We start from the raw sequence: 23499 nt of genomic DNA on the forward strand, positions 1-23499 counted from the left end.
GAAAATGAGTGCAACTCTCAAACACTCCAAGTGTTTGTTGATTTTTCAGAGGATATATCCTGGTGGCACTACCCAGTAGGACAGACTTTTGACTGTCGTGGTCCTACGTACTAAAAACAGTGGTATTTTTTCAGGCTGCATTAAAATCAAGTTCCATTTTGTAGTCCCTTTGGATTACTGGCAAGATTCAAAAGTAACACTTTCTTTCAGAAGTTGTATAAGTCATGCTCTCTAATGGCCCAAGCAAAGGAACCATAATTCTCCTGCTATCCTGTTGATGAGATGATGGCCACAAAAACAGAGTTTAGGACACAAAAATCTCTATTTTTATAATGTTTACCTTCTGTCAGACTGTATATGCTAAGTTAGAAAATTGACCTTTGTTTTCAGGATAGGAAACCAAGTAATTTAACCCAAACTTGATTATTGAAGGAAAAAAGGACATTACGAGGGGAGCCCCTTGTAGTACAGACTTCCCCTGAAAGGTAAGTGTTCTAGGAACCCATCTGTATCAGTGTACTGGCTGGTGTTGTTGTGAGAGGCTGCAGTCAGCTTCAATAAAACTTTTTTGAAGACTCCTTCAATGTGTTTGCCCGTTTCATGATGGGTGATTTATGAGCACACCTGCCCACACGGCACTGAGTGTTCAGCAGTTTTTGACCAAAAACAGCATTACCCCCATGACCCACTCTCTCTATTCACCCAATCTTGCCCTGAGCAAATTTTTGTTTGTTTCCTTGATGAAAAAAGTCCTTAAAGGGAAACGTTTTGCCAATGTGGAATAGGTGAAACAAAAAACAGCAGAAGCACTAAAAGGCATCAAAATCGACAGGTTCAAAAATTATTTTAGGCAGTGGAAAAAACATCTCTATAGGTGTATTGCATGAAATGGAGAGTACTGTGAAGACGACTGAAGTTTAAAAATGTAAGAATAAATACACAATTTTTATAAGTAAATTTGGTTTTTTTCTGGGTCCCCTCAGATATATATGTCTAAAAAGTGGTATCCATAGTATATGCAAATGCAAAAGTCAAAGTATTTTATTATATTTTCAGTTGGTTAATGTTTCTTTTACTATGCCTAGAATCTGAAAGAGATCTCCAAGATTCGTTTCATTAGAAACTTTCCCAAATGTTTATATAGTTGACCTTCGAATAAAAGGGGGGTTGGGTCACTGACTCCCTACCCACATAGCAGAACTTCTGACTGTATAGTGGGCCCCGCACATCTGCAGACTCAACCAACCACTGATGGAAACAATGTTTTAGGTCCACAGTTGGGTATCTGCAGTTGCGAATGCAAAAACAGTTTTTTATTTGCAGTTGGGAATCTGTGGTTAGGGATGCAAAAATACTGTTTTTGATCCACAGTTAGTTGAACCTGGGGGTACAAAGCCTGCAGATACAAAGGGCCAACTATATTTATTGAAAACAACTCTGCATATTAAGTGGACCTGCACAGTTTAAACCTGCATTGTTCAAGAGTCGCCTGTACTTCTCATCTCACCTGGAGCCTGTAAACTGAAGTAACCTTCCTGTAATAAGTTGGCAGCAAAAAAATCAGCATCATGTCATAGGTCCTGGCTTTTATTTATTTGAAAGAATTACCGCTTGCTACTCATATCTGATGCACAGACCTGCAGCATCAATATCCTCTGGGAGCTCTTTTGTGTTTTTAGAAATGCAGAGTCTCAGAGGCCCACCCTAGACTAACAGACCCAGAAGCTGCATCATCTTCACAAAATCCCTGTGTGATTTGAATGGACTAACTCACCAGGCCACAGAGGTCGTAGGCTCTGGAATCTGGCAAGTTTTATTTTCCAGATTGATAATCATTGGGTGCAGCAGAAGCTCGGCATCCACCGTCACCACTGGCCTTGCTCTGCAGGGAGAAATCAGAGGATTTACATGAGCCACAGAAGCCAAAGGCAGAAGCCCTCTCCAATTCTAGAGGCCACTACCAACATTCCCAGCCTTCGTGCTAAGAATTTGCCTCATCGTTTGAACAGGTGGGCACCAGACTCATCTCATTACCTCTAGGAGCTGGTGAATACAAATAAAGGATGTCCTTCCTGGCCCACCAAAGAAAGCCGCCTTCACACACCTGCTTTGTTAATGGAGTAGGTTCATGGAACTTGGTGAGATTTTTGTGAAATATTGCTCTGGGTCTGCTACTATATATTCATTTTTGAGGAAATACATCATCCTATCATCACTTGTGTTGGTAAGTACTTGAGTTTTGCAAATTTTCTCATCTTATTGGTTGATGATATTTTTTTAGTTTGATAATTTCCTGGCCATGCTTTGCAGATTTAGCTTCACACAGAGCAGTGGTTTTCAATCCTGACTGTAAAATGTAAGCACCCAGGAGCTTGAAAACAGGTGTTACGCCCATGCCCCACCACGGGCAAATCAGCTCAGATCACTGGGGTCAGGACCCAGGCACTAGAATGCTAAACAAGCCTTCCAGGTGATTCTAATGTGCAGCCACGTTCGAAGAGAGGGGCTAATTTTAACTCAGTTCCCATGACCCATAACCAGATGAGAGTATAAGTCATAGGGAAAGGGGACAGACAATTTTTAAAGCTCGGTTCCAAGAAATGATAGCCGGGAGCCCAGACTTCAGATGACAATGTGAAATGATACTGCCTTGCATACATTTTTCTCTGACAGGTGGGAGGGCTGTGCCTTGGGCCAAGTGTTGTTTAGGACACTAAACAATGTCATGATTATAACAATGGGGCCTGCTGGGAATTTTCCTAAACTCTGTTACCCTGTTTATCTCTACTCTGTCATATAGTTATGTTTTCAATGTTGTGTTAGCTCCAGTCCTTGAGAAACGAGACAATAAGATAGGATTAGACATGTAAGACATTTAGGGGCAAACATCTGTGAGAAACAAGGGGAAAGAGAGGAGGAGGCTGGAGCCAGTGGTCAGATTGGGATGTGAGGAGGATCCCTGTGATGGAGCGAGGGATGAGGGGTGTCCAGTAAGGAAGTTCTAGCCGGAACGCGGGGGAGACAGAGTCGCCTGTTAGAGGAGCTCCCTGTGTCACGGGAATGAACCTGTGTTTATGCCCCTGTTGTGCCCAGTTATTGGCTGGGAGCAGCACATGGAACACATGACCTTGCTGCAAATGCGATGGTGGATTCAGAGAATAGCATCTGGACTGTCGGTCAGTTTCACTCCATAAGCTCTGATTGGCGCATCCTTGTGGCCGCAACAAAGCTTCATCCTACTGGTACTTGGGCGTTTTGATCATCTGATTCTCTATAACCTAAAGTGGAGAGTGGCTGGTATAAATCAGCGCTGTGAGTATGTGTTGGGAACTGGTGAAGAAGGAAATCTTACCTACTTGAGGAAACCTAAGTTTAGAATTTCCCTGGGAGTTGAGCTCAGTTAGCAATATGTGCTCAGAACACCTGGGTTGACTCTCCCTTTTGTCTTGATATCCTGACTTAGTGTCTCGCATTCTCATAAAACGAATTTTTTCAGAAGAGAAAGAATCTAAAAACTTTCAGCAACAATTGTCTACCAGTTACTATTCTGTGTAGTTTACATGGAGATTCCCACTTAATCCTTTTAAAATAACCTTATAAAATACATTTTGTTATTCCCTATTTTATAAATGAAAAATCAGAGGCCCAGAAAGTTATAAGAACTTGGCCAACATTATACATTGTGAATGTGTGGGAATGGCCATATTTCTGAAGCCAGACCTATCACATTTGAACTGGTGTTCAATGCTTTCTATGGGAGGCTATGAATTCCTGGTATTTTCTGTTCCCTAATTTAGTGTCCTTACCTGATTATAGAGGCCGAGGGACATACATTCTTCCACCCTACACTCCTCTATAAGCATATTTTAATGCATTTTGAAAGCAAAGGGGAACATTTAAATATAGTAACATCTAAAAATGTTTTGTAAGATTCATATTTTATTTAACATTAGGCTAGTAGGGACTGGAAGTTTGGTCAACAAGTATGAGAATAAAAAGACAGAGGGATAAATGAAAGAAAAAAATATGAGATCAAAAATTCCTCCAAACTTAAATGTTCTCCAAAATAAATGGTTGGGATATACTCTTTAAGGCAAAACCAACAACAAAAATGAAACGCATTTCAAACAATTAGAAAAACACATTCACTGATAGATGAACAGAGAAAGAAGATGTGGTACATATCTACAATAAGACATTATTCAGCCATAAAAAAGGAAATCTTACAATTGCAACAACATAGAAGAACCTTGAGAGCATTATGCTAAGTGAAAAAATTTAGACAAAGACAAATGCCATATGATCTTATTTATATGCAGAATCTAAAAATAAAAAATAAAATAAAAATACAAACATAGCTACAGAGAACAGATTGGTGGTTGCCAGGGGTGGTGTGGACAACAGGTGAAATGGGTGAAGGTGGTCAGAAGGCATAACTTCCAGTTATAAAATAAATAAGTCCTGCAATGTAACAGCACGATGACTATAGTTAATGACTGTATTATATATTTGAAAGTTCCTAAGAGGGTGGACCTTAAAAGTTCTCGTCACAAGCAAAAGAAATTTGTTCCTATGTGTGGTGATGGAAGGTAACTAGACTTATTCTGGTGATCACATCATAATATATACAATATTGAATCATTATGTTGTAAACCTGAAACTAAGGTAATGTTATGTGTCAATTATATCTCAATGAAAAAAACACATTTGCATACCACCAACCACATACCTATAAACAGCTACTTTTCCTGTTCCGAATGCACCCACAATTAAATCTAAAAAAGACAAAAACACAAAACACATGCACAAATTTTATAGAAACAATCTGAGCTCATCATCATTAATAGCACATAGAGCACCCTGAAATGCTGATTGCAGTTAGTCATAAAAATAAGAATAGCAAATTGTACCTTTCTTAAGATATTTTAAAAGAAATATTGGAACTTCTCTGTAATTGTTCAAAATGACATGTAAACCAGTAGCTCTCAAACCGTTATGGACTCAGGAAGGCCAACCTCGTAGAAATGCTTAAGGAACTCATCATAACACCAGCTCTCCCATCTTCCAGAGTCAAGGCACATCTCTTAGGAAAGCAAGAGGGAAAAGCATGTGCATAGTGTCTACCATGGAACGGGCTCTTAAACATACTATTTTATTATTCTCCTACCAGCAATAATCCTATGAGGCAAGTAGTATTACCAACAAAGTGGGACACTTTGACAATCATCTTGACACAACCATTTGCTCTGTACAAATAGTGTGAATGGTGAGTATACTTTTGGCAAAGTGATCAGCAGTATATGAAATAATCAGCATATCATTATAATGATCTTAAATAACAACAACTGTAATTAAATAACACATAGTGGACACTTAATATAGGCTAGAAATTTTTCTAAACAATTATGTTAACTGATCCCTAACAAGAAGTTAGTAAGTCTCTATTATCAGCACAATTTTGCTGAGTAAATTCAGGCTTAAGGAGGTTAACCTGTAAATTCACTGAAGTTCACAAAACTATGGAAGAGGTAGAGCTGGATTATAGCAGTCCAGGGCAGTAGAGCAATCTTAGACTATTTGAGGGGTAATGCTCACAATAATCTCAGCGACTGGCTAATATATGGGCAGAACTCTGTTTTTCTTCACCTAATTTATTATGGTTATTCTTGGTGGATGCAGTCAAACAAAAATAAAAATGACAATGACTAAATACGCAGAATAAAGTTGATATGTAGAGGTGAGGACCCTGGATGTGGCAAAAACAATGGCCACAGGAGAAAGAATAGTTGAAATTATAATTGCTTAATTCTAGTAGAACAAAAGTAAAAAAGAAAAAAAAAAAAGAATGGGAGGGGGGAATGTATGAAAGGGTGAGGCAGGAGAGCTTTTATGTATGACCCATGGGCATGGACTTGGGGGGGTTGTTGGGGGAGAGGGGTGCTGGGCGGAAGGGAGTAAAGAAAAAAAAATTGGAACTATTGTAACAATATAATCAATAAAATATACTTAAACATTAAAGAAAAAAAGAATGGAGGGGGGAAATATATTTGATCACTCCATAAGGAAAAGTGATCAAGGAATTAAATTGGTTTAATGGAGTTTTCACAGGAAAATGATCTATAGCCACATTCCTTCAACACTCACCTTTCCAGGCCATAGCAACAGTGTCAGATTGCAAGCAGCTATTACTCTCCTTTGCAGAAGGCCTCTTGGCTGGGCCAAGAGGAATTACCCCTTAAGTGGGATGATTCTGAGTCATGTACTTCCCTGTCTCCCATATTTCCCCAGCTAGACAGAGCCCTAGTTGCCCACAATGTCAGCTTCTTTATAATAAGCTGTTATTGCACCCTTACTTTCCACATCTCTCTTCCCTACTCCCTTAGCAATGTTTTCTTTGGATTACTTCTCAAATAAATTGCTTGTTTTCTAATCCTTGTCTTAAAGTCTACTCTGGAAGAAACCAACCTAAGACACAATAATTTATGTTAAAAATTATTGGTTTTAAAAAAAAATGGACTCAAACATATTGAGGGTGAAAACCATGGTCAGAATGTCTCTTGTTTTATCAATACAGAATCCAATTCAGATACTAGCCCAGGATTAGACTCTAAAGCTCCATATTTTGAAAGATATGAGCACTAATGTTCAAGTAAATCAGATGAAGGTCATCAAAGGATCTTTGTATCCGTGAGATTAAAGAACACATTAAGAAAAGGGCTGCAACTTGGGCAGCAGAGCAATCTTAGAGCATTTGAGGGGTAATGCTCACATTGTTCTCAGCAACTGACTAATAAATAGGGTTCAAATCTTTGAGGCCAGAAACCAAAGTTTCCAAGTCTACCATTTGAAAAAAATCATACCATAATTTCAACTTTTTCAACTACTTTCACATTTTTTCTGTTATGTTCATTCCTTCCATTAGATCAGTTACTTTTTACTATGTCAGAGAAAAAAAGCTACTGACTTGAAGAAACGTGAACTCTGTTCTTCCTGTGTAATCATGGGCTCAATATTTAGACAAGTGTAACACAGGTGGCCCTTGTCCTGATCCATATCTGTTGATATGACACCAGACAGGAGAGTTCCATTATTCAAGAGGAATTATGCACTTTGTTTTTGGATCCAAATATTTATATACCAAGAGTAGACATTTTATGAATAACATGAATTGTAAGAATTGAGTCTCTGGAAATGGCAAAGAAGACAGGACTGTAAGCACTTCCAGGGCAGGAATCTTTCTTCAGGTTTTTATATCACAAATACCTTATGGGATGGTATGGGTTGATATAAAAAAATCTTTGCATCCACAGTACCAGGCACAGAGCCAGATTCAGAGCAGGGCTTTATAAATGCCCATGAAATAGGGCAATAGTAGTAACAAAATAATATCCGAAAGATGAGGGAGATGAAGGAATGAGACAGTTATTAACATAGACTAATATAAACTACAGTTAAATTCTGCTGGATTTTTGATGTGTACTTGTAGATATACAGAGACTAACACAAACAGACAGACATACAGAGCCTCCAGATTCTAGAAAATTCTAGAAAGTAATATAGTGGCTGTACCATGACTAGATTGTCATCTTAGATGAGAAGTTGACAAACACCCTCCTTATGGTCTTGGGCAAGAGGCTTTTTTCTTTAGAAATGCTAATTCCTGTGCCTTAGGGTGGGAATTTTCCTACTCTGGAAAAATAAAATAACTGGCAAAATAGGCCACAATTTTTTTCATGAGAATGTGACCACAGTCTTTCAGAGGCCAAGAACACAGTTATCTACCACAAAAGTATGTTTTTCTTTTGAGACACCACTTTGGTACCATGCCTGCTGGAACAGGCTAGAAGCATTGATGCTCAGGACGTTAAAATTCTCAGATCTCCCTCAGGCAGGAGAATTGATCTGCTTTGTGTTCATAACCAGTTTGTCCTTTCAAAGTATGTGATATGTTTTGATAAGTAGTATGTGGTTTCCATATATATGTATATGTATAATGTGTTATATGTATGTTCCATAAACATAATGCAGGGTCTGTCTGGAAAAAGTCCAGCCATTGTTAATATAACGAGAATGGTTTGCACAACATTGATGTAACCTGGCAGCCAAGGAAAGTGGACTGGAATGCACATGCGTGAACAATGATGACTTGACTGTACTAGTCAGTGGGGGTGGTAAACACCATTGAGTGAGCATGTGTACTGTGTGGCCGTCTCATTCAAAATGCAACAGATCTACGTCAGATTTTGTGTTAAACTTGAACATTCCTCTGCAGAAACTCTTCAAATGATTCAGAAGGCCGCAGCTATGGGCAACTGGTGACTGGCAGCTTCTTTACGACAATGCGCCTCCTCACGCATCACGTCTCATGGAGTTTTTTTGCGAAACATCAAATCACCCAGGTGACTCAACCCCCCTCCCCACAGCCCAGATTTGGCACCCTGTGACTTCTGGCTTTTCCCAAAACTAAAATCTCCTTTGAAAGGAAAGAGATTTCAGACTATCGATGAGATTCAGGGAAATACAATGGGGTAGCTGATGGTGATTGGGAGAACTGTGTGAGGTCCTGAGGTGCGTAGTTTGAAAGGGACTGAGGCATCATTTCTTGTGTACAGTGTTTCTTGTATCTTCTCCTATCTTCTTCAGTAAAAGTCTCTATTTTTCATAGTACATGGCTGGATACCTTCTGGGCAGACCTTGTATATTTATATTTGTGCATATATACAGGGTGGGGCAAAAGTAGGTTTATATTTGTATGGAAAATAATACAATAATTAATAAATAATAATACAAGAATAAACTGTGTTTCCAGTACTCACAACTGTAACCTACTTTTGCCACACCCTGTATGTATACATACATATATAAACATAAACATATAATGAATGTATAGGGACACACACACAAATTTTTGGTTCAAATTAGTGTTTTTTAAAAATACTCAAGAATATGTTTATTGATTTTTTTATTTTTTGAGAGAGAGAGAGAGAGAAGGAACATTGATGTGAGAGAGAAACATTGATCTGTTGACTCCCCTACAAGCCCTGACCAGGGATCAAACCCACAACCTAGGTTTGTGCCCAGTCTGGGGATTGAACCGGCAACATTTTTGTGTATGGGACAGTGTTCCAACCAACTGAGCCACTGAGCAGGGCCAAATTAATGGTTTCATTTCCATCTTTAATACCAGCAGAGGAATACAAAACACACTGACCGTTATGCATAGATATAGTTTAAGCACAGGCTCCTGGCTGGCTTTGCACCCGACTCTGCAGACTTGTGAATAACTGCCTCACTTAGCTGCTGAAGTCCTGTGTCCTGGTGTTTTACTGTGAGCCTTTCTCACACCCCTCAGGTACCGTACCTTTGCCTTTCCCTCTCCTAAGCTCCAAGGGCCTTTCTTTTGCTTCTGTAACTTGTTTCCTGAGCCTGTGCAACCCAGCTGGCTCACTTCTACTACCTCTGTAACTTTCTAAATAAACTTTCTCTTATCATTTGAGTTCTTGGCTCAGGATTCTTCACTGAAACCAAGAGCCGAGGTCCAATTTTGCTTCCAACACCACCAGTAACACTTCCAAAAGAAGGATCTGTCTTCAGACCCTCCACCACTGCCTGGCAATGACCTCACTCAAATGAAGACAAAGTTCCTTGCCCTGTGCTCAAGCCTCCCCATAAAAGCCCCACTGGCTGTATGTCTCTGTTTATCTTGGGGTGGCAGCCTGGTTCTAAGGAACATTGCAGTTTGGGGTGCAGCAGACCTGATGTGGAGCCCCGTGCATAGTGTGTGGGCAAAGGGTTTTGCAATCAAGTAGTCTGTGATGAGGTAACAGACCCACAGAGGGAAAAGACTGGCCCAGAGTCAAGAGCGAGGACACTGCCCGGGCACCTTATCTTCCTCCTACTCCACCCTGCCTCCCCAGGAGACTCGGAAATCAAACCTACATTCTACGATAAGAAAAAGCTTTTTAAAGGATGAGCAATAACGAAGCTATTAAGATAACCAGTGACTAGACAGAAAAACGAGCCCTGGCTGGTTTGGCTCAGTGGATTGAGCGTCGGCCTGCGAGCTAAGTGTCGCTGGTTCGATCTTCCAGTCAGGGCACATCAGAGAAGGAAAACTCTGACTCCAAAAAACCTCCGCTGCCTTGCGGCATACCTCTTCAGGGGAAAGGCTAGGGGAGTAAACCCCGAGAGAAAATCCGGAGCCGGAGTCCCTAAGGCGGTCTGACGTAGTCAACACCGGCAACTCCTGCGGCGCACCTGAAGCCAAGCTGTATTGACTCCGTCTTTCCCTTGGACCCTTCAGCTGCGAAGAGAGGGGGGGTCTGCTGCATGGGCAACAGCAGACCCTTCCATATCACCCTGCCCAGGCTCTGTAGCTTCAGCTTCACTGGAGAGGACACTCCAGCGTCATCGCAAGATGTCGATTCAACACGGGAGGAGACAGATACCGTGTCACTCCCGAGTCGGACTGCACAGCCATTCTCGACGGTGCAGATAGACTCTTAAGAAGCTACACCATCGTCTCTCGAGACGGACGGCTGCCAACGAGTTTAAAAATAACAGGTAAAGGTATGAACTATGTACATTGATGAAAGGAGAGGAATTTCTTTTTATATAAACTTTTTGTGGTTTATGAATAGTAGAAACTAAGCATACCTTTTCCTCAATTTAATTTAGTATGAGGTGATACAACTTTTATGATCAACCATTTGTCTCTAAGCATAAAGACATATACATATATACATACAGACACCTACACACAAATTTTTAAAATTTTGCAATATTGTCATGTTTAGGAATTTAAATGATCATCAAAAAACAAAGAAATTTTGGTACTGGTATTTGGATTCATAACTCTGTAAACTCTCTCCTTCACTTTGAGACAACAGGTCTTATGCTATTACCTAATGTTTACTTATAAAAATTTCTTGAAGGCAGATTCTGAAGACCCACAAAAACTGTGGGTCTTGAAGAAAAAAATGGCAACTAAAATTGGTTCTTTCCTCTTAATCAAAAACAATTGTCAAAAATCTGGAGTCCTTTGTTAGCACCTCACATTGCCTGAGAAACATGGTTTATTTTCCTTTTGGCTTTTGATGGAACAACTGAGAACTTTTAAGGATACAAAAAGAGGGCATTAGCATCAATGCAGGATCAGCTGGCAAGAAAAAATAACCCTAAAAATGTGAGGTCATAGGATATGTACTACACCTCCGTTTTGTATTTGATTTCTCCAAAATTGTTATTTTTAAATGAGGAAGAAGAGCCAAGTTTTTAAAGTGGTAGTTGGACTATAGAGTCAGATTTCATTAAGCTATGAAGAAAATTCTGGAGTTGGAAGAAGTTCTATTTGAAAACATCAGTCTTGTTTTGAGTGTAGATTTGGCGTTTGGGTTTAGGTGGGCAGGGAGCAGGGAGGAGAGAATAAAAACTTCCTGTGGTGGGGGGTGGGGGGCAGCTGAAGGGGAAGACAGCAGGAAGGGCAGTGACAGAATCACATTAAAGAATCACCTAGCTCCATTGCCTGGGAATCACCACGGCCACCCGAGTGCCCACGGTTCATAAACTATGAGACTTCTCATCTGCTATCTTCTTATTTCTCACTTCTTACTCTCTCATCTTGTTGAGAAATGCTAATGCTGAAGTCTTGCTGAAAATGCCATAAGGCACCACCTTTTTCATTTTGGAATTTAAAAGAATTGATATTTTAAAATAATTCTGGACAATGAGAATTGCCATAAAGAACCTCCAAATAAATGAGAAACGTGAGACTATAAATCTAACAATTGCATGAAAAGATTACAATTACTCAAAAGGGAAGTCTCCCTTAAACATGACCAAAATATGTAGAGGACACAAAGGAAATTTTACAATTTAACTTTAGCAGAAAAATCTGAGCAAGGTCAAAAGAGCAGTGAAAGGAAAGAGTGAAGATGTTATCAAATGTGAATATTTTTCAATGATTACATGAATGTCCAGTACTGAGTAAAAAATAAACATTAATTGTTATTATTAAACCTAATTCATAATAGAAACTCATATAAATTAACAATAAAACTATAAACATTCTAATACAAAGATTATAAATGGGCAATTTACATAAAATAAATAGCTATGACCAATAAATATATGAAAAGATCTTCAACCTCATTAAGTCATCAGGAAATACAAATGAAAGGAACAGGGAGATATCATTTTTGACCTTTCAAATTAGAAAAGATATTAAGATTAGTACTAGGCACTGTTGGGTAGAAAGCCAAGGATGAAGAACTCATATGCTCTGTTTGTGGGAATATCAGCTGGCACAATTTTTAAAAACGTAATCAAATTTATTGGGTAACATTGGGCTAATAGCATTATATAAATTTCAAATGTACGATTCTGAAATACATCATCTGTGTATTGCATTATGTGCTCACCACCCAAAGTCCAGTCTCCTTCTATCATCATATGTTTGACCCCTTTTACCTTCTTCACGCTCCCCACTTTCCCCTCTGATATCCACTATACTATTATCTGTGTCTGAGTTTTTGTTTGTTGCTTTCAGTTTTATGTCCCACATATGAAGCAAAATCATATGGCTCTTGTCCTTTTGCATCTGACTTATCTCACTTAGCATGATACCCATGTTGCCTCAAATGGCAGTGTGTCATCTTTTTTTAAGGCTGAGTATTCTTCCATTTTATGTATGTACACATCTTTATCCACTTATCTGTTGAAGGACATTTAGGTTGTTTCTATGTCTTGGCTATTGTGAATAATGCTGCAATGAACACAGGGGTATATATATAATATATCTTTATGAATAAGTGTTTTCAAATTTTTCAGAAGAGGAATTGCTGGGTCATATGGTAGGTAGTTCTATTCTTAATTTTTTGAGGAAAACTTCATATTGTTTTTGCATAAAGCCTATACAGTAACAATTTACATTCCCAGCAGCATTATATGAGCATTCCCTTTTTCTCCAAATCCTCTCCAACACTTGTTATTTCTTGTCTTATTGATAATAGCCATTCTGACAGGTGTGAGGTGGTAGCTCATTGATTTGCATTTCCCTAATAGCTAGCGAAGTTGGCCATCTTTTCATATGTCTTTTGGCCATCCATGTGTCTTCTTGGGAAAAGTGGCACAATTCTCTTGAGAGGTAGTTTAGCAACATGTATGATGGTGCAAACCTTTGACTGGCATTTGCACATCTAGGTATTTATCCTTAGGGTTTATCAGACAATTGTGCAAAAATGTATCAAACAAAAGCTTTCTAAACATTTTAAATACACTAATCCCTTTATTACAACAATCTTAGGTGTGGAGGACAAGCTTTAAACCCAGGCCATCTGGCTACAGAGCCTGCACTTCAACTATTTTACCACACTGCCTCCCAGGAGCATATCTACAGGCTGTTTTTCTCTTTAAATTTTTTTAAAAAATTAAGGTCCAATTTACGTACAATAAATTTTATTCTTTCTCAGTACACTGTTCTAAGAGCTTTGATAAATGCATCTGGTCTTGTAACCACCATCACCACACCCTAGAATGGAACAATTCCATTAGTCAACAGTGTCCCCCGGGCTGCTTCATAATGAGGCCCACCCCCGCCCCGAGCCTCCATATCTACTGATCTTTCTCCCAGAATGTCACATAAATGGAGGTACACTGTGTGTAGCCTTTTAGTTCTGGCTTTTTTTCACTCAGCTTAGTGCATTTGCAATGCTTCCACGATGTTGTACATGTCTGGAGTTCATTCCTTTTTATTGCCAAGTAGTATTCCACTGTCGGATGGCCCACGGTTTGCTTATCCATCTCTGGCTAAGGGACAGGAGCTGTACCTAATCTCTGGAAAGTCACTATAAACATTTGTTCACAGATTTTTGTGTACCTACTGGCTGATTTTTATATGTAAACGGTCTCTTGTTGAATCGGTAACATCTTTGAAGTCCCCTTTTAAATGCAATGTTTTTATTTCAAGCGGAAAATTACTGAGTAGAGGATGAAAAATTAGGAATTCTAAATTTCAGTTCACTTTGCCACTGGCTTCCTAATGACTCTGGACAACTCACCATTCATTGCCAAATATCTGGTGAAGTCCTCAAGGTTCTCCAGATGAGAAAGCCAAGGGTTCAGTAGAACTGGATGGGGTCCCATGACTGCGCTCTCTCTGCTCTGATTTATAATCCAGGACTCTCTTTCATCTCTTGAGTCAGCTTTGCTACTGCAGGGTTTGGCTCACCTCTTGTCTCCCTGATGGGACAGCCACTTTCTGGCTCTATGCTTGGCTTAACCAGACCTGGACACCAGCCTGTTCACCTCCAGGACCCAGCTGCCTAAGCTCATGGTCCACAGATTGCTGGCTCCTGTCTTGGCACTGTGGATGTTCGCAACTCCTAGCATTTCCTCTAGGCATTCTCATCCAGGCTCCATCTCTGCTAAGCCCCTTCCTGCATGAATGAGGGTTGTCAGATCTTCACCTGGATCCACCCATGGTCTGCTCACTTTCATACAAGGATGATGTTAAACGATGGAATTAAAGATAATGTGTAAAATGATGGGGCTAAAGGTGGAGAATAACATGGCAATGTTGACTTGCAAGTGGGTTATGAATTTGGCTTAAGTGTTTGGTACTGGAAAACGAGTTCATGTCCATGGGAAGCAGGCATTTAGACAAGTCTCTTAGACAAATCTCCAGAGTTTGGCAAATGTGTTAATCTAAAAATAGACAGAGGCAGCCTTTCTTCCTTGCGTTTTTATTGCAACATGCAAAATATTACTGAGAGGAAGGTTATGAGTTGAGGAAGAAACGTTTGAAAAAAAAAGCATGATTTTATCCCAAAATGTAATAATCCTAACGATCTGTCTGAAATGCTTCCAAATGAACTCTGAAGAAAAACATTTATGAGTTGGAACATGGTATTAGGTTGCAACATTCTAATTTACTCAGGGTTTACTTTCCTTTAATGAAAAAAGAGTGAAATATCAAATAATGTGTCTGCCTTAACAAAAGTTTTTTTTTATACATTATTAGCATTCTGTGGCTGCTCCCTCTCCCATTGCCTGATGCTCACTTGTTGCATTCCATGTCACTGTATCCAAAGCATTTCACTTTGTCCTTCTTGTGGCCACAATTACAATACGTGTGCTGTCCAATCAGATACCAGAAAAGCCTGCTATCTCACAAGACACTCCCTCCATGACCTGCCTGACAGGTAAAACCCTATGACAAAATCCTTGTAGGACTCTGAGAGCTTGCTAAGTGTTACAGACTGAATTGTGTCTCCCCAAAATGTGTATGCTTAAGCCCTAACCCCCCAGTACTTCAGAATATGACTATTTGGAGATAAGGACTTTAAAGAGTTAAGTTAAAATGAGGTCATTAGGGTGGCCCTAATTTAATCTGACCGGTGTCCTTATGAGAGGAGATTAGGACACAGGCACACACAGAGCGATGACCATGTGAGGACACAGAGGAAGATGGTCATCAACAAGCCAGGGGAGAGACCTTGGAAGAAATCACCCAGCCCAAACCTTGATCTTGAGTTTGCGGCCTCCAGAGCTGTGGGGAAATACGTTTGTTATTTGAGCCACCCAGTGCGTGGTGCTGAGTTATGGCAACTAGCAAACTAATATGCTAAGATACAGGAGATCCTCAAATAAAGCCACTTTGTTCAACATCATTTCATTATAATGCTGATGAGATGCCCTAGGAACTTCACTGTTGTCTGCATCAATTAGCCTATGGTAAAACTGGTTTTGCTATCCTTTTGCTGCAGTTCCAAGAACATAATGACAACATTAAGCGAGGACTTACTGAGCAAATTCATAGAGTTGCGAGGGAGGTAAGAGAAGAAGGGAAGACATTTATGCAGTGGTTCCCTATACTGGGCACCCTCACTCAGCAGCTCATTGAACACCCCCATAAGCCAAGGCTTGTCCCAGCTGCCAAGGATTCAGCCGTGAGCCAACAGACACAACCCCTGCCCTCATCAAGGTACTTAGTCTATTGGTCAGCTCTCCCAGGGAGCTTGTTAAAAATGCAGACCAGCACCCATGGAATCAGAGTCCCTGGGTGCCACCTACTGCCCTGGATCATTTATATTGTGATGAGAATAATGACCTTAGATCCTCCCTCGCTGCACATTTGAGAAAAGGAAATAAACTGTAAGTTTCTGTAGCTAGTGTGGAGGAGCCCTTGGGACAGAAAGAAGAGGCAGCCAGGGATGAGAGGGACTGAGCATCCCTCAGAATGACCTTCCCCTACATCACAATCTGGCCTAAGGGCTGCTTTTTTGTTAGGGTTGGTCATTTTTAGGAAACCGGCTATTAATAATGTTATCACAGGAAAATGTCAGTAAGAAAATACAAAAAGATGGCCACATAGAAGAGCATTATATGAACAACATCTGCAAATAGAAAAGACTGAAGAGAATTTTGCTACTGTGCTAGTTATTTTAAAAACCTCTCCTTCCTCAACTCCTCGGAAGCTTTAGGCATAAATGACCCAAGTCACTGTGGCGCGGTGCAGAGCCTGGACCTCAGCATTAGAAATTGTCTCCAGTCTCTCCCACATCCACTTGGTGGGTGGTATTGAGAAATAACATTTGACTGTATAGAGTTCCTTACAGTTTGCTCATCACCTTCCCGGCAATGGTCTGATGACCTCTTGTTTCCTTTTTTTTTTTTTTTTTTTTTTTTTTGGCTAAAGAAGCTAAGGTTCAGAGATAGAAGCGGTAGACCCAGGCTACAGGACTGATAAATGCTGAGTGAAGAAATGAGAATACAGCCCCGCTGACTCCCAGTTCAGGATTGTTTCTGGCAGGCTGACTACTGGTTCTCCCAGTCTCACAGTTTGAACAGCAATCAGCATTTAAATGTCCAGGGAATACAGTGCTAGGGTCAAGGGTTCTGCTTGTCACGAATAAATGCACCACCTTGAGTGGTGCCTCCAGGATCCCAGGAGAGGATGTCAAAGTTTATTTTAAAGGGCATTTTCTCTACATACATTTCCATTCTTAGTCTGCACAGGAATAAAATAGTTTACTAGATTTATATAGGGTTGGAAGATAGTAGCCAGGTAAAGAGAGAGGAGAACAACAGTTTATATGACAGAGTGTGTGGCTGTAGGAAATTTTGTTCATTCATTCATTCATTCATTCATTCATCCATCCATTTAACAAATATACTGGGAGTCAGCCACTGCTTTGGGCACTAGGGATCCCACAGTGAGAAAAACCAAAGCCAATGCTTGCCATCCGCTAATGTCCAGTCTAATGGGCAAAGGGGCATCTATCAGATAATCACACAAATGCATAATTTCAACCTGAGATATTTTTAAAGGAAAGACAACAGGCAGGGAAAGCTTCCTGAGGAAGTGACATCTGAACTGAGTTCCTAAATGGGAAATGAACTCCGGGAAAATGTCCAGGGTGTGCAGAGATGGAAGAAAAGCTTCAAGTGAATTACACTAAAATGTTACTTTTAAATTGTGTATTAATAAATTAAAATGACTTACAGAAAGGACATGGGGGGGGTCAGAAATAATGTGGAGGTTCTAACACAAGGGAACTTAGTCTGACTCCTCCACATCCTTCCGTCCCCTCCCCACCCCTATGGCAAGGCAACAAGTTTTTCTTAACTATATCTTCTTAAAGATTATTATTGACTTTTAAAATTTAATCTTTATTGTATTTTTTCCATTACCAATTAGTCCCCTTATACCTCCCACCCCAGAAATCATCTCACTGCTGTCCATGTCCATGAGTCCTTTTTCCTTTTTACTCAATCCCTCCACCCACTAACCTCCCCACCCCCCAATAGCTGTCATTTACTCTCCATCTACATGTCTGTCTCTGTAAGGATCAAGTATAAATGATGTCCTGCCATATTTACTGGTGTCTTGAGTTTCAGAAAGAAGGCAGCTTTTACGATTGAGTGTTTGGAAGGTAGTGACTTCCCAGTTTCTGCTCCAGCATGTAAGAAGCTTGGAAATTGTCACTCTGTCCTAACAAGTAAAAAGTTGAACAAACAATAACATCAACAACTCTAAAATCCATAAGAGAAGTGAGGTCATAGGGCAAAATGCTGCTCCCCAAACTGAAGACCCTGAGAGGCAAATACAGAGAATCAAAACTTACCAGAGCAGCCATCTCCAGGGGAACCAGGGTTACTTGGTATGGTAATATTAGGGGAAGCTGGGAGAAGAGTTCATAGGACTACAGTAGTCCCTCTCTATATTGCGGTTCACTTATAGTGGCCTCACTGTATCGCGGGATTTTAAAAAATATTATATTTAATTATTTATCACGGATTTTTTGCTATATTGTGGGATTTTGTGGTACAGTATATGTGTGTTGTTAAAGTTATGTAGGTTTAAGAGTGTAGAATATGTTTAAGAACATAAGTAGTGTTTATAAAAGTGTGGAAAAGGTTAATAAGGGAGTGGGAAAGGTTAATAAGGGACTGGGAATGGTTTATAAGTGTGTGGGAAGGGTTTATAAAGCCTTAAATGATACATAAATACTAAAATAAATGTAAGGTTCCTACTTCGCGGATTTTCACCTATCGCAGGGGAGTCTAGAATGTAATACCCGTGATAAGTGAGGGAATACTGTACTATTTTTTGCAATATTTCTGTCAGTCTAAAATTATTTTCTAGAAAAAGTTAAGAAAAAAAAGTCTTATATGTTTCATTAAGCCTTTTCTTCCCCAGAGATAGGGCCTTAATAGTTTACCCAACATTACATAGAAATCTGGGGAGGCAGTAAAATTACATCTTAGATTACAGAATCAAAGTTTAGAGTTTAAAAAGGCCCTTGAAGAAGTAGTCCATACATCCACATCACTTTCAGGTGAAAACGGTAAGGCCCAGAAAGTTACTGAAGTCACATTATCTGGGGGAATTGGTTCTAGAACCCATCTTTTATCTCTCCATTCATTTTTACTTCTCTTTTATGATACTGATGGAGTCAAATCCAAGAACTCTTTCTGTTGGCTTAAATAATTCAATTTAATCTAAATTCATGAGGTCTTTTTTAACTTCATTTTTATTGTTGACACTATTACAGATGTCCCCATTTCCTCTTGCCTTTGCCCGCCTCCACCTAGTGCCACTCCCGCCCTCTCCCCTCTGCCCATCACCACATGCTGTCTGTGTCTATGGGTTGTGCATATATGCTCCTGACTAATCCCTTCTCCTTGTTTCCTCCAGTTCCCCTCCCCTCTCATAAGGTCTTTTTATAAAAATGTAATATTCTAATTTCTATTACAACATTTATAATAAAATGATGGAAATCTTGCTTAAGAAGAATACAACGTTTTGCTTTCATGAAAACTTGAATAACAGTTTGAGAAGTGAAAATAAACTTTGTATCCATTCAAAGAGCTCAAGGTCTGAGTAAAATGCATTATTCTCTCTGGTTAAAGCCATGTGTAGCTTCTCTCTTGCTGGGTTGTTTGCACAAACACATGCACACACAGCACTTATTAAAAGAGAAAATGGGTCATCTTATTACATTTGGTATAATTGCCTGAGATGGCTTCATGATGTCATCATTGCCTATTAGGGGCCTGAACAAGACAATGATAGTCTTGGCATTCAGCCCATGTTTTCCTCCGGGTTTCATTGCCTGTATGATTTCTGCTCCTCAACAAGGCCAGCACTTCCCTCCCCCACTCTCCAATGCCTGGACAATGCATTTAGCAGATGGCCTTGTTATACAATCGTGTTTAGCAGAATTAGAGTAGATCATTGAATTTTAGGGATTCCTGACTATCACAGCTGTTTCTTCTCTGAAATGCCTTCACTCAATTAATGTGTATAAGATACTCCTCTGGTCAACCCTAGTTTTCCAGTGAGCACCAGTGCAGAAACCTGGACACATCTATTTTTTGAATAGGAAAAAAATTTTTGATGCCAGTAATAAAAATACTTGTGACTCTTATTTATGTATGTGTACTGATGACAACATGAGGGCAGACTTCCCCCCAAACAAGCCCCTTTTAGTACAGGCTTCCCCCTGCTAAGTAAGTGTTCCAGGAACCCATCTGTATCAGTGTACCAGCTGGTGGTATTGTGAGAGGCTGTGAATTTTTTTTGAAGGCTCTTTGAACTCATTTGCCCATCTTGTGATGGGTGATTTATGAGCACATCTGCCCACACCTGTGCTGAGTGTTCAGCTGTTTTTGACCAAAAACAGCATGACTCCCATGCACACTCTCCCTATTCACCCCATCTAACCCCAAGCGACTTGTTTTTGTTTCCCCAGATGAAAAAAGTTCTCAAAGGGAAATGTTTTGCCGATGTGGAAAAGGTGAAACAAAAAACAGCAGAAACACTAAAACACATCAAAATCAACAAGTTCAAAAACTTTTGAACAGTGGGGAAAAAATCTCGATAAGTGTACGTATTGCATCAAATGGAGAGTACTTTGAAGGTGACTGAAGTTTAAACATGTAAGAATAAACACAATTTTTTATAAATAAATTCCAGTTTTCAGGAGCCTCCCCTTGTATTTACCATAAGAAGTCTAAAAATACTGAGTTATTATCTAGTTAAGCTAGATGTTAGGAAATTTATTCCAAATATTGTTTCTATAATAGAATCTCTATATTTCTACAACAGAATCTCCCACGTCTCTCCATTATACCCTACATTCTTTGGGAACTGAATCAAAATTCCAGACTCATCTTTAACATTCCCTCTTCCTCCCACCCCTACCGCCTCTGTCTTCCATCATAGCCATTCATTACCAAGTCGTGTCTATTTTCCATTTACACTATTTTGTCAGTTCCTTCCTTTCCAATTGCCATTGCCATCATCCTAATTTGGGCCTAATTTATATGAAATTAAATACCCCAAATGGCTAAGGGGCTGAGAGGAAAGGGCATTTTTCCATTCCTGGTACCCAGTAAATCATAGTAGTGAGAAATGGCAAAAGTCCTTTATGCCTCTTCCCCAGTTTGAATGGTGAGTGGTGGAATTACATCATAGCTGGGCAGCAACCTCACAATACTAGGGGAAGCCTCTAGTGAGGATCCAGCTACAGGAATATTATGAATGGTTTTCAACCTAGCAGGGTCTCTGTAGCTATGTTCTTACTCTTATAGTTCTATGTGTCTGGGGCAGGGGAAGTAAATGTCATAGTATAAATTAAGCTTGGGGACTCTGGAAACTGAATAAGCAAAATAAAATAGTATAAATTCATGTGCCTAAGAAAAAGAATACCTCCAAAATATAGAGTCTGGTTTTAAAATTTGATTAAAGACCTGTCATTTATTAAACTAAGTTCTGTGTAATCTCATTTTAACATAACTACACCACTTCATTATATAAGCAACCTAATTTCATCTTTATACCAACATATAATTATCTTATTTTACAGATAAGGAAACTAAGGTCAGAGAGGTTAAGAAACTGTCTCACTCATATATAACTACGAAACAGGGGTGTTGAGTTTTAAATCTATGCCATCCACCACCAGCATCCTAGACTGCAGGGTTTCAAAATCTTCAGTAGCCTTACATGTCTGAGAAGTTAAGTAGCTTTAATTCTGTTCATGTTCATCAAATTGATATTATTCCTATTATATGCCATTTCACAATATTTTGTATTAAAAAAACCTTTCCCAACCAAAAAAGTATGAGCACACAGAACCCAGTAAAGTGGGTATTGCCAGCCCCCTAATACCAGAAAAGAAAACAGAAGCTCAAAGAAATCAAATCACTTGTCCATTGCCACACAACCTGTCAGTGAGGGATGAGGACCCGAACCCAGGGTCTGATTTCCCTTTCCTTTGCTCACAGGCACTCTGCTAAATGAGATTAAGTCTGCATCTAGTAGTGACTGCAAGAGTAAGGCCTTCCACCTTTGTGGAAATGGAGGCTTAAGGGCTAAATGGAATTCATTTGTATAAAAACAAGGGAAGTTACATGTCTGATTCCTAGTTATGCCTGCACGTTTCAAATCTGCTATACAAGTTACCAGAATCTAGTCATGGCCTAGAAGACATTTTTCCTCTCAATAGGTCCCTGGGGATTTGATGTCAACATAAAAAGGCTTTTTTGAGTGGCATTCTTTTTGCTGGAAGATGAAGATCAGGGAAAATGTTATAGGATAATAAATCACAAGACACCTTTATTCCCAGTTAAGAGGCAGAATCAGGACCAGAACCAGGTCTACAAATTAAAATGAACTCTGAAAGCCTCAAGACTATCTTGAGTGATAAAAATTCAACTTAGTGGCACTAATGGTCCTGCCTTAGTTAAGAACAGATGGATATACACTACATTAACATCATTACTCACTATAAATTGAGTTAGCCTCAGTAGATAAAGATATCGACTAGCAAATGGCCTCAAATGACCTTTTTCTGCTTGCTAAGAAGGGATGAAAAAGACATACTTAATAGGTAGCCTCCCTGTTCCCTGTCCTGCTCCTTTTTCTCCTCTCCCTCCTTGAAGGAAATATTCCTGGAAAGAAGAGTTGTTTCATATGTTTCTCCTTCCTGGCCCTTTCTTAGGAGACGTCACAGGAAGTCAGAGGACTGGCTGTCTAACTGGTGCACCCTTTATTTCCTTTCACCTTGTGTGAGGCCGTCGTCGTCGGCAGCCGTCCGTCTCGAGAGACGATGGCGTAGCTTCTTGAGAGTCTATCTGCACCGCCGAGAATGGCTATGCAGTCCGATTCGGGAGTGACAATCCCTGCCGCACTTGGTACAGGTGAAGGCAGATGGCCGTTGTTGCTGCTGTTGACGCTGCTTCCGCCTCGATCTTTTCTGGACCGCCTCCTCGTTGCGCGCAGCCTCTGCACGTGACGTACCTTGCCTGACCGCGAGCCTCCAGGCTAGGCGGTCGTCTGCTTGAACTTCCCATGTGTTGAGATTGATGGAGCATTGTGTCATGTCCTTTTTGCAGATGTCTTTGAACCGCAGTTTTGGGCGCCCTGTCATCCTCTGGCCTTCTGCTAGCTCGCCGTAGAGGAGGTCTTTGGGGATACGGCCTGCATCCATTCTTTTGACATGGCCGAGCCACCTGAGGCATCTCTCGCTAAGAACTGCATGCAAACTGCTCATATTGGCTCGCTTCAGCACCTCGGTGTTGGGGACCTTATCCTGCCAGGCGACATGCAGGACGCGTCGCAGGCACCTCATGTGGAAGCTGTTGAGTTTCCTTTCGTGCCTTGCGTAGGTGGTCCACATCTCGCTGCCATAGAGGAGAGTGCTGAGTACGCAGGCTTGGTAGATGCGCAGTCTGGTTTTCTCAGTGAGGCTGGAATTGTTCCACGCTCGCCGGTTCAGTCTGGCCATAACTGTGGCTGCCCTGGCGATTCTCCGGTTGACCTCCAAGTCGACTGACAGAGAGCTCGAGATGGTGGACCCGAGGTAAGTGAAGTCGTTGACAACCTCCAGGGTGTATCCGTCGATGGTGATGCATGGGGGAGTCCCCGTGCCTTGAGCCATAACATTCGTCTTCGTCAGGCTGATGGCTAGTCCGAACTCCTTGCATGCGTGG

At 40.3% G+C, this 23499-nt stretch overlaps 1 protein-coding gene across 1 annotated transcript in view; it reads right to left on the reverse strand.

Annotated features, from left to right (window-relative positions):
* ITGA8 (integrin subunit alpha 8) overlaps positions 1–23499 on the reverse strand; it is a 176780-nt gene that overhangs the window by 69326 nt on the left and 83955 nt on the right. The window contains exons 14-15 of the mRNA XM_090266563.1: positions 4730–4775; positions 1775–1882 (exon numbers count right to left, since the gene is read on the reverse strand). Of these exons, the coding sequence (XP_090122689.1) occupies positions 1775–1882; positions 4730–4775 (154 nt within the window). The remainder of the gene's footprint in view (positions 1–1774; positions 1883–4729; positions 4776–23499) is intronic.

The sequence above is a fragment of the Furipterus horrens genome, unplaced genomic scaffold (assembly GCF_987537825.1).
Source record: "Furipterus horrens unplaced genomic scaffold, mFurHor1.1.pri manual_scaffold_2, whole genome shotgun sequence".
NCBI classification, from domain to species: domain Eukaryota; kingdom Metazoa; phylum Chordata; class Mammalia; order Chiroptera; family Furipteridae; genus Furipterus; species Furipterus horrens.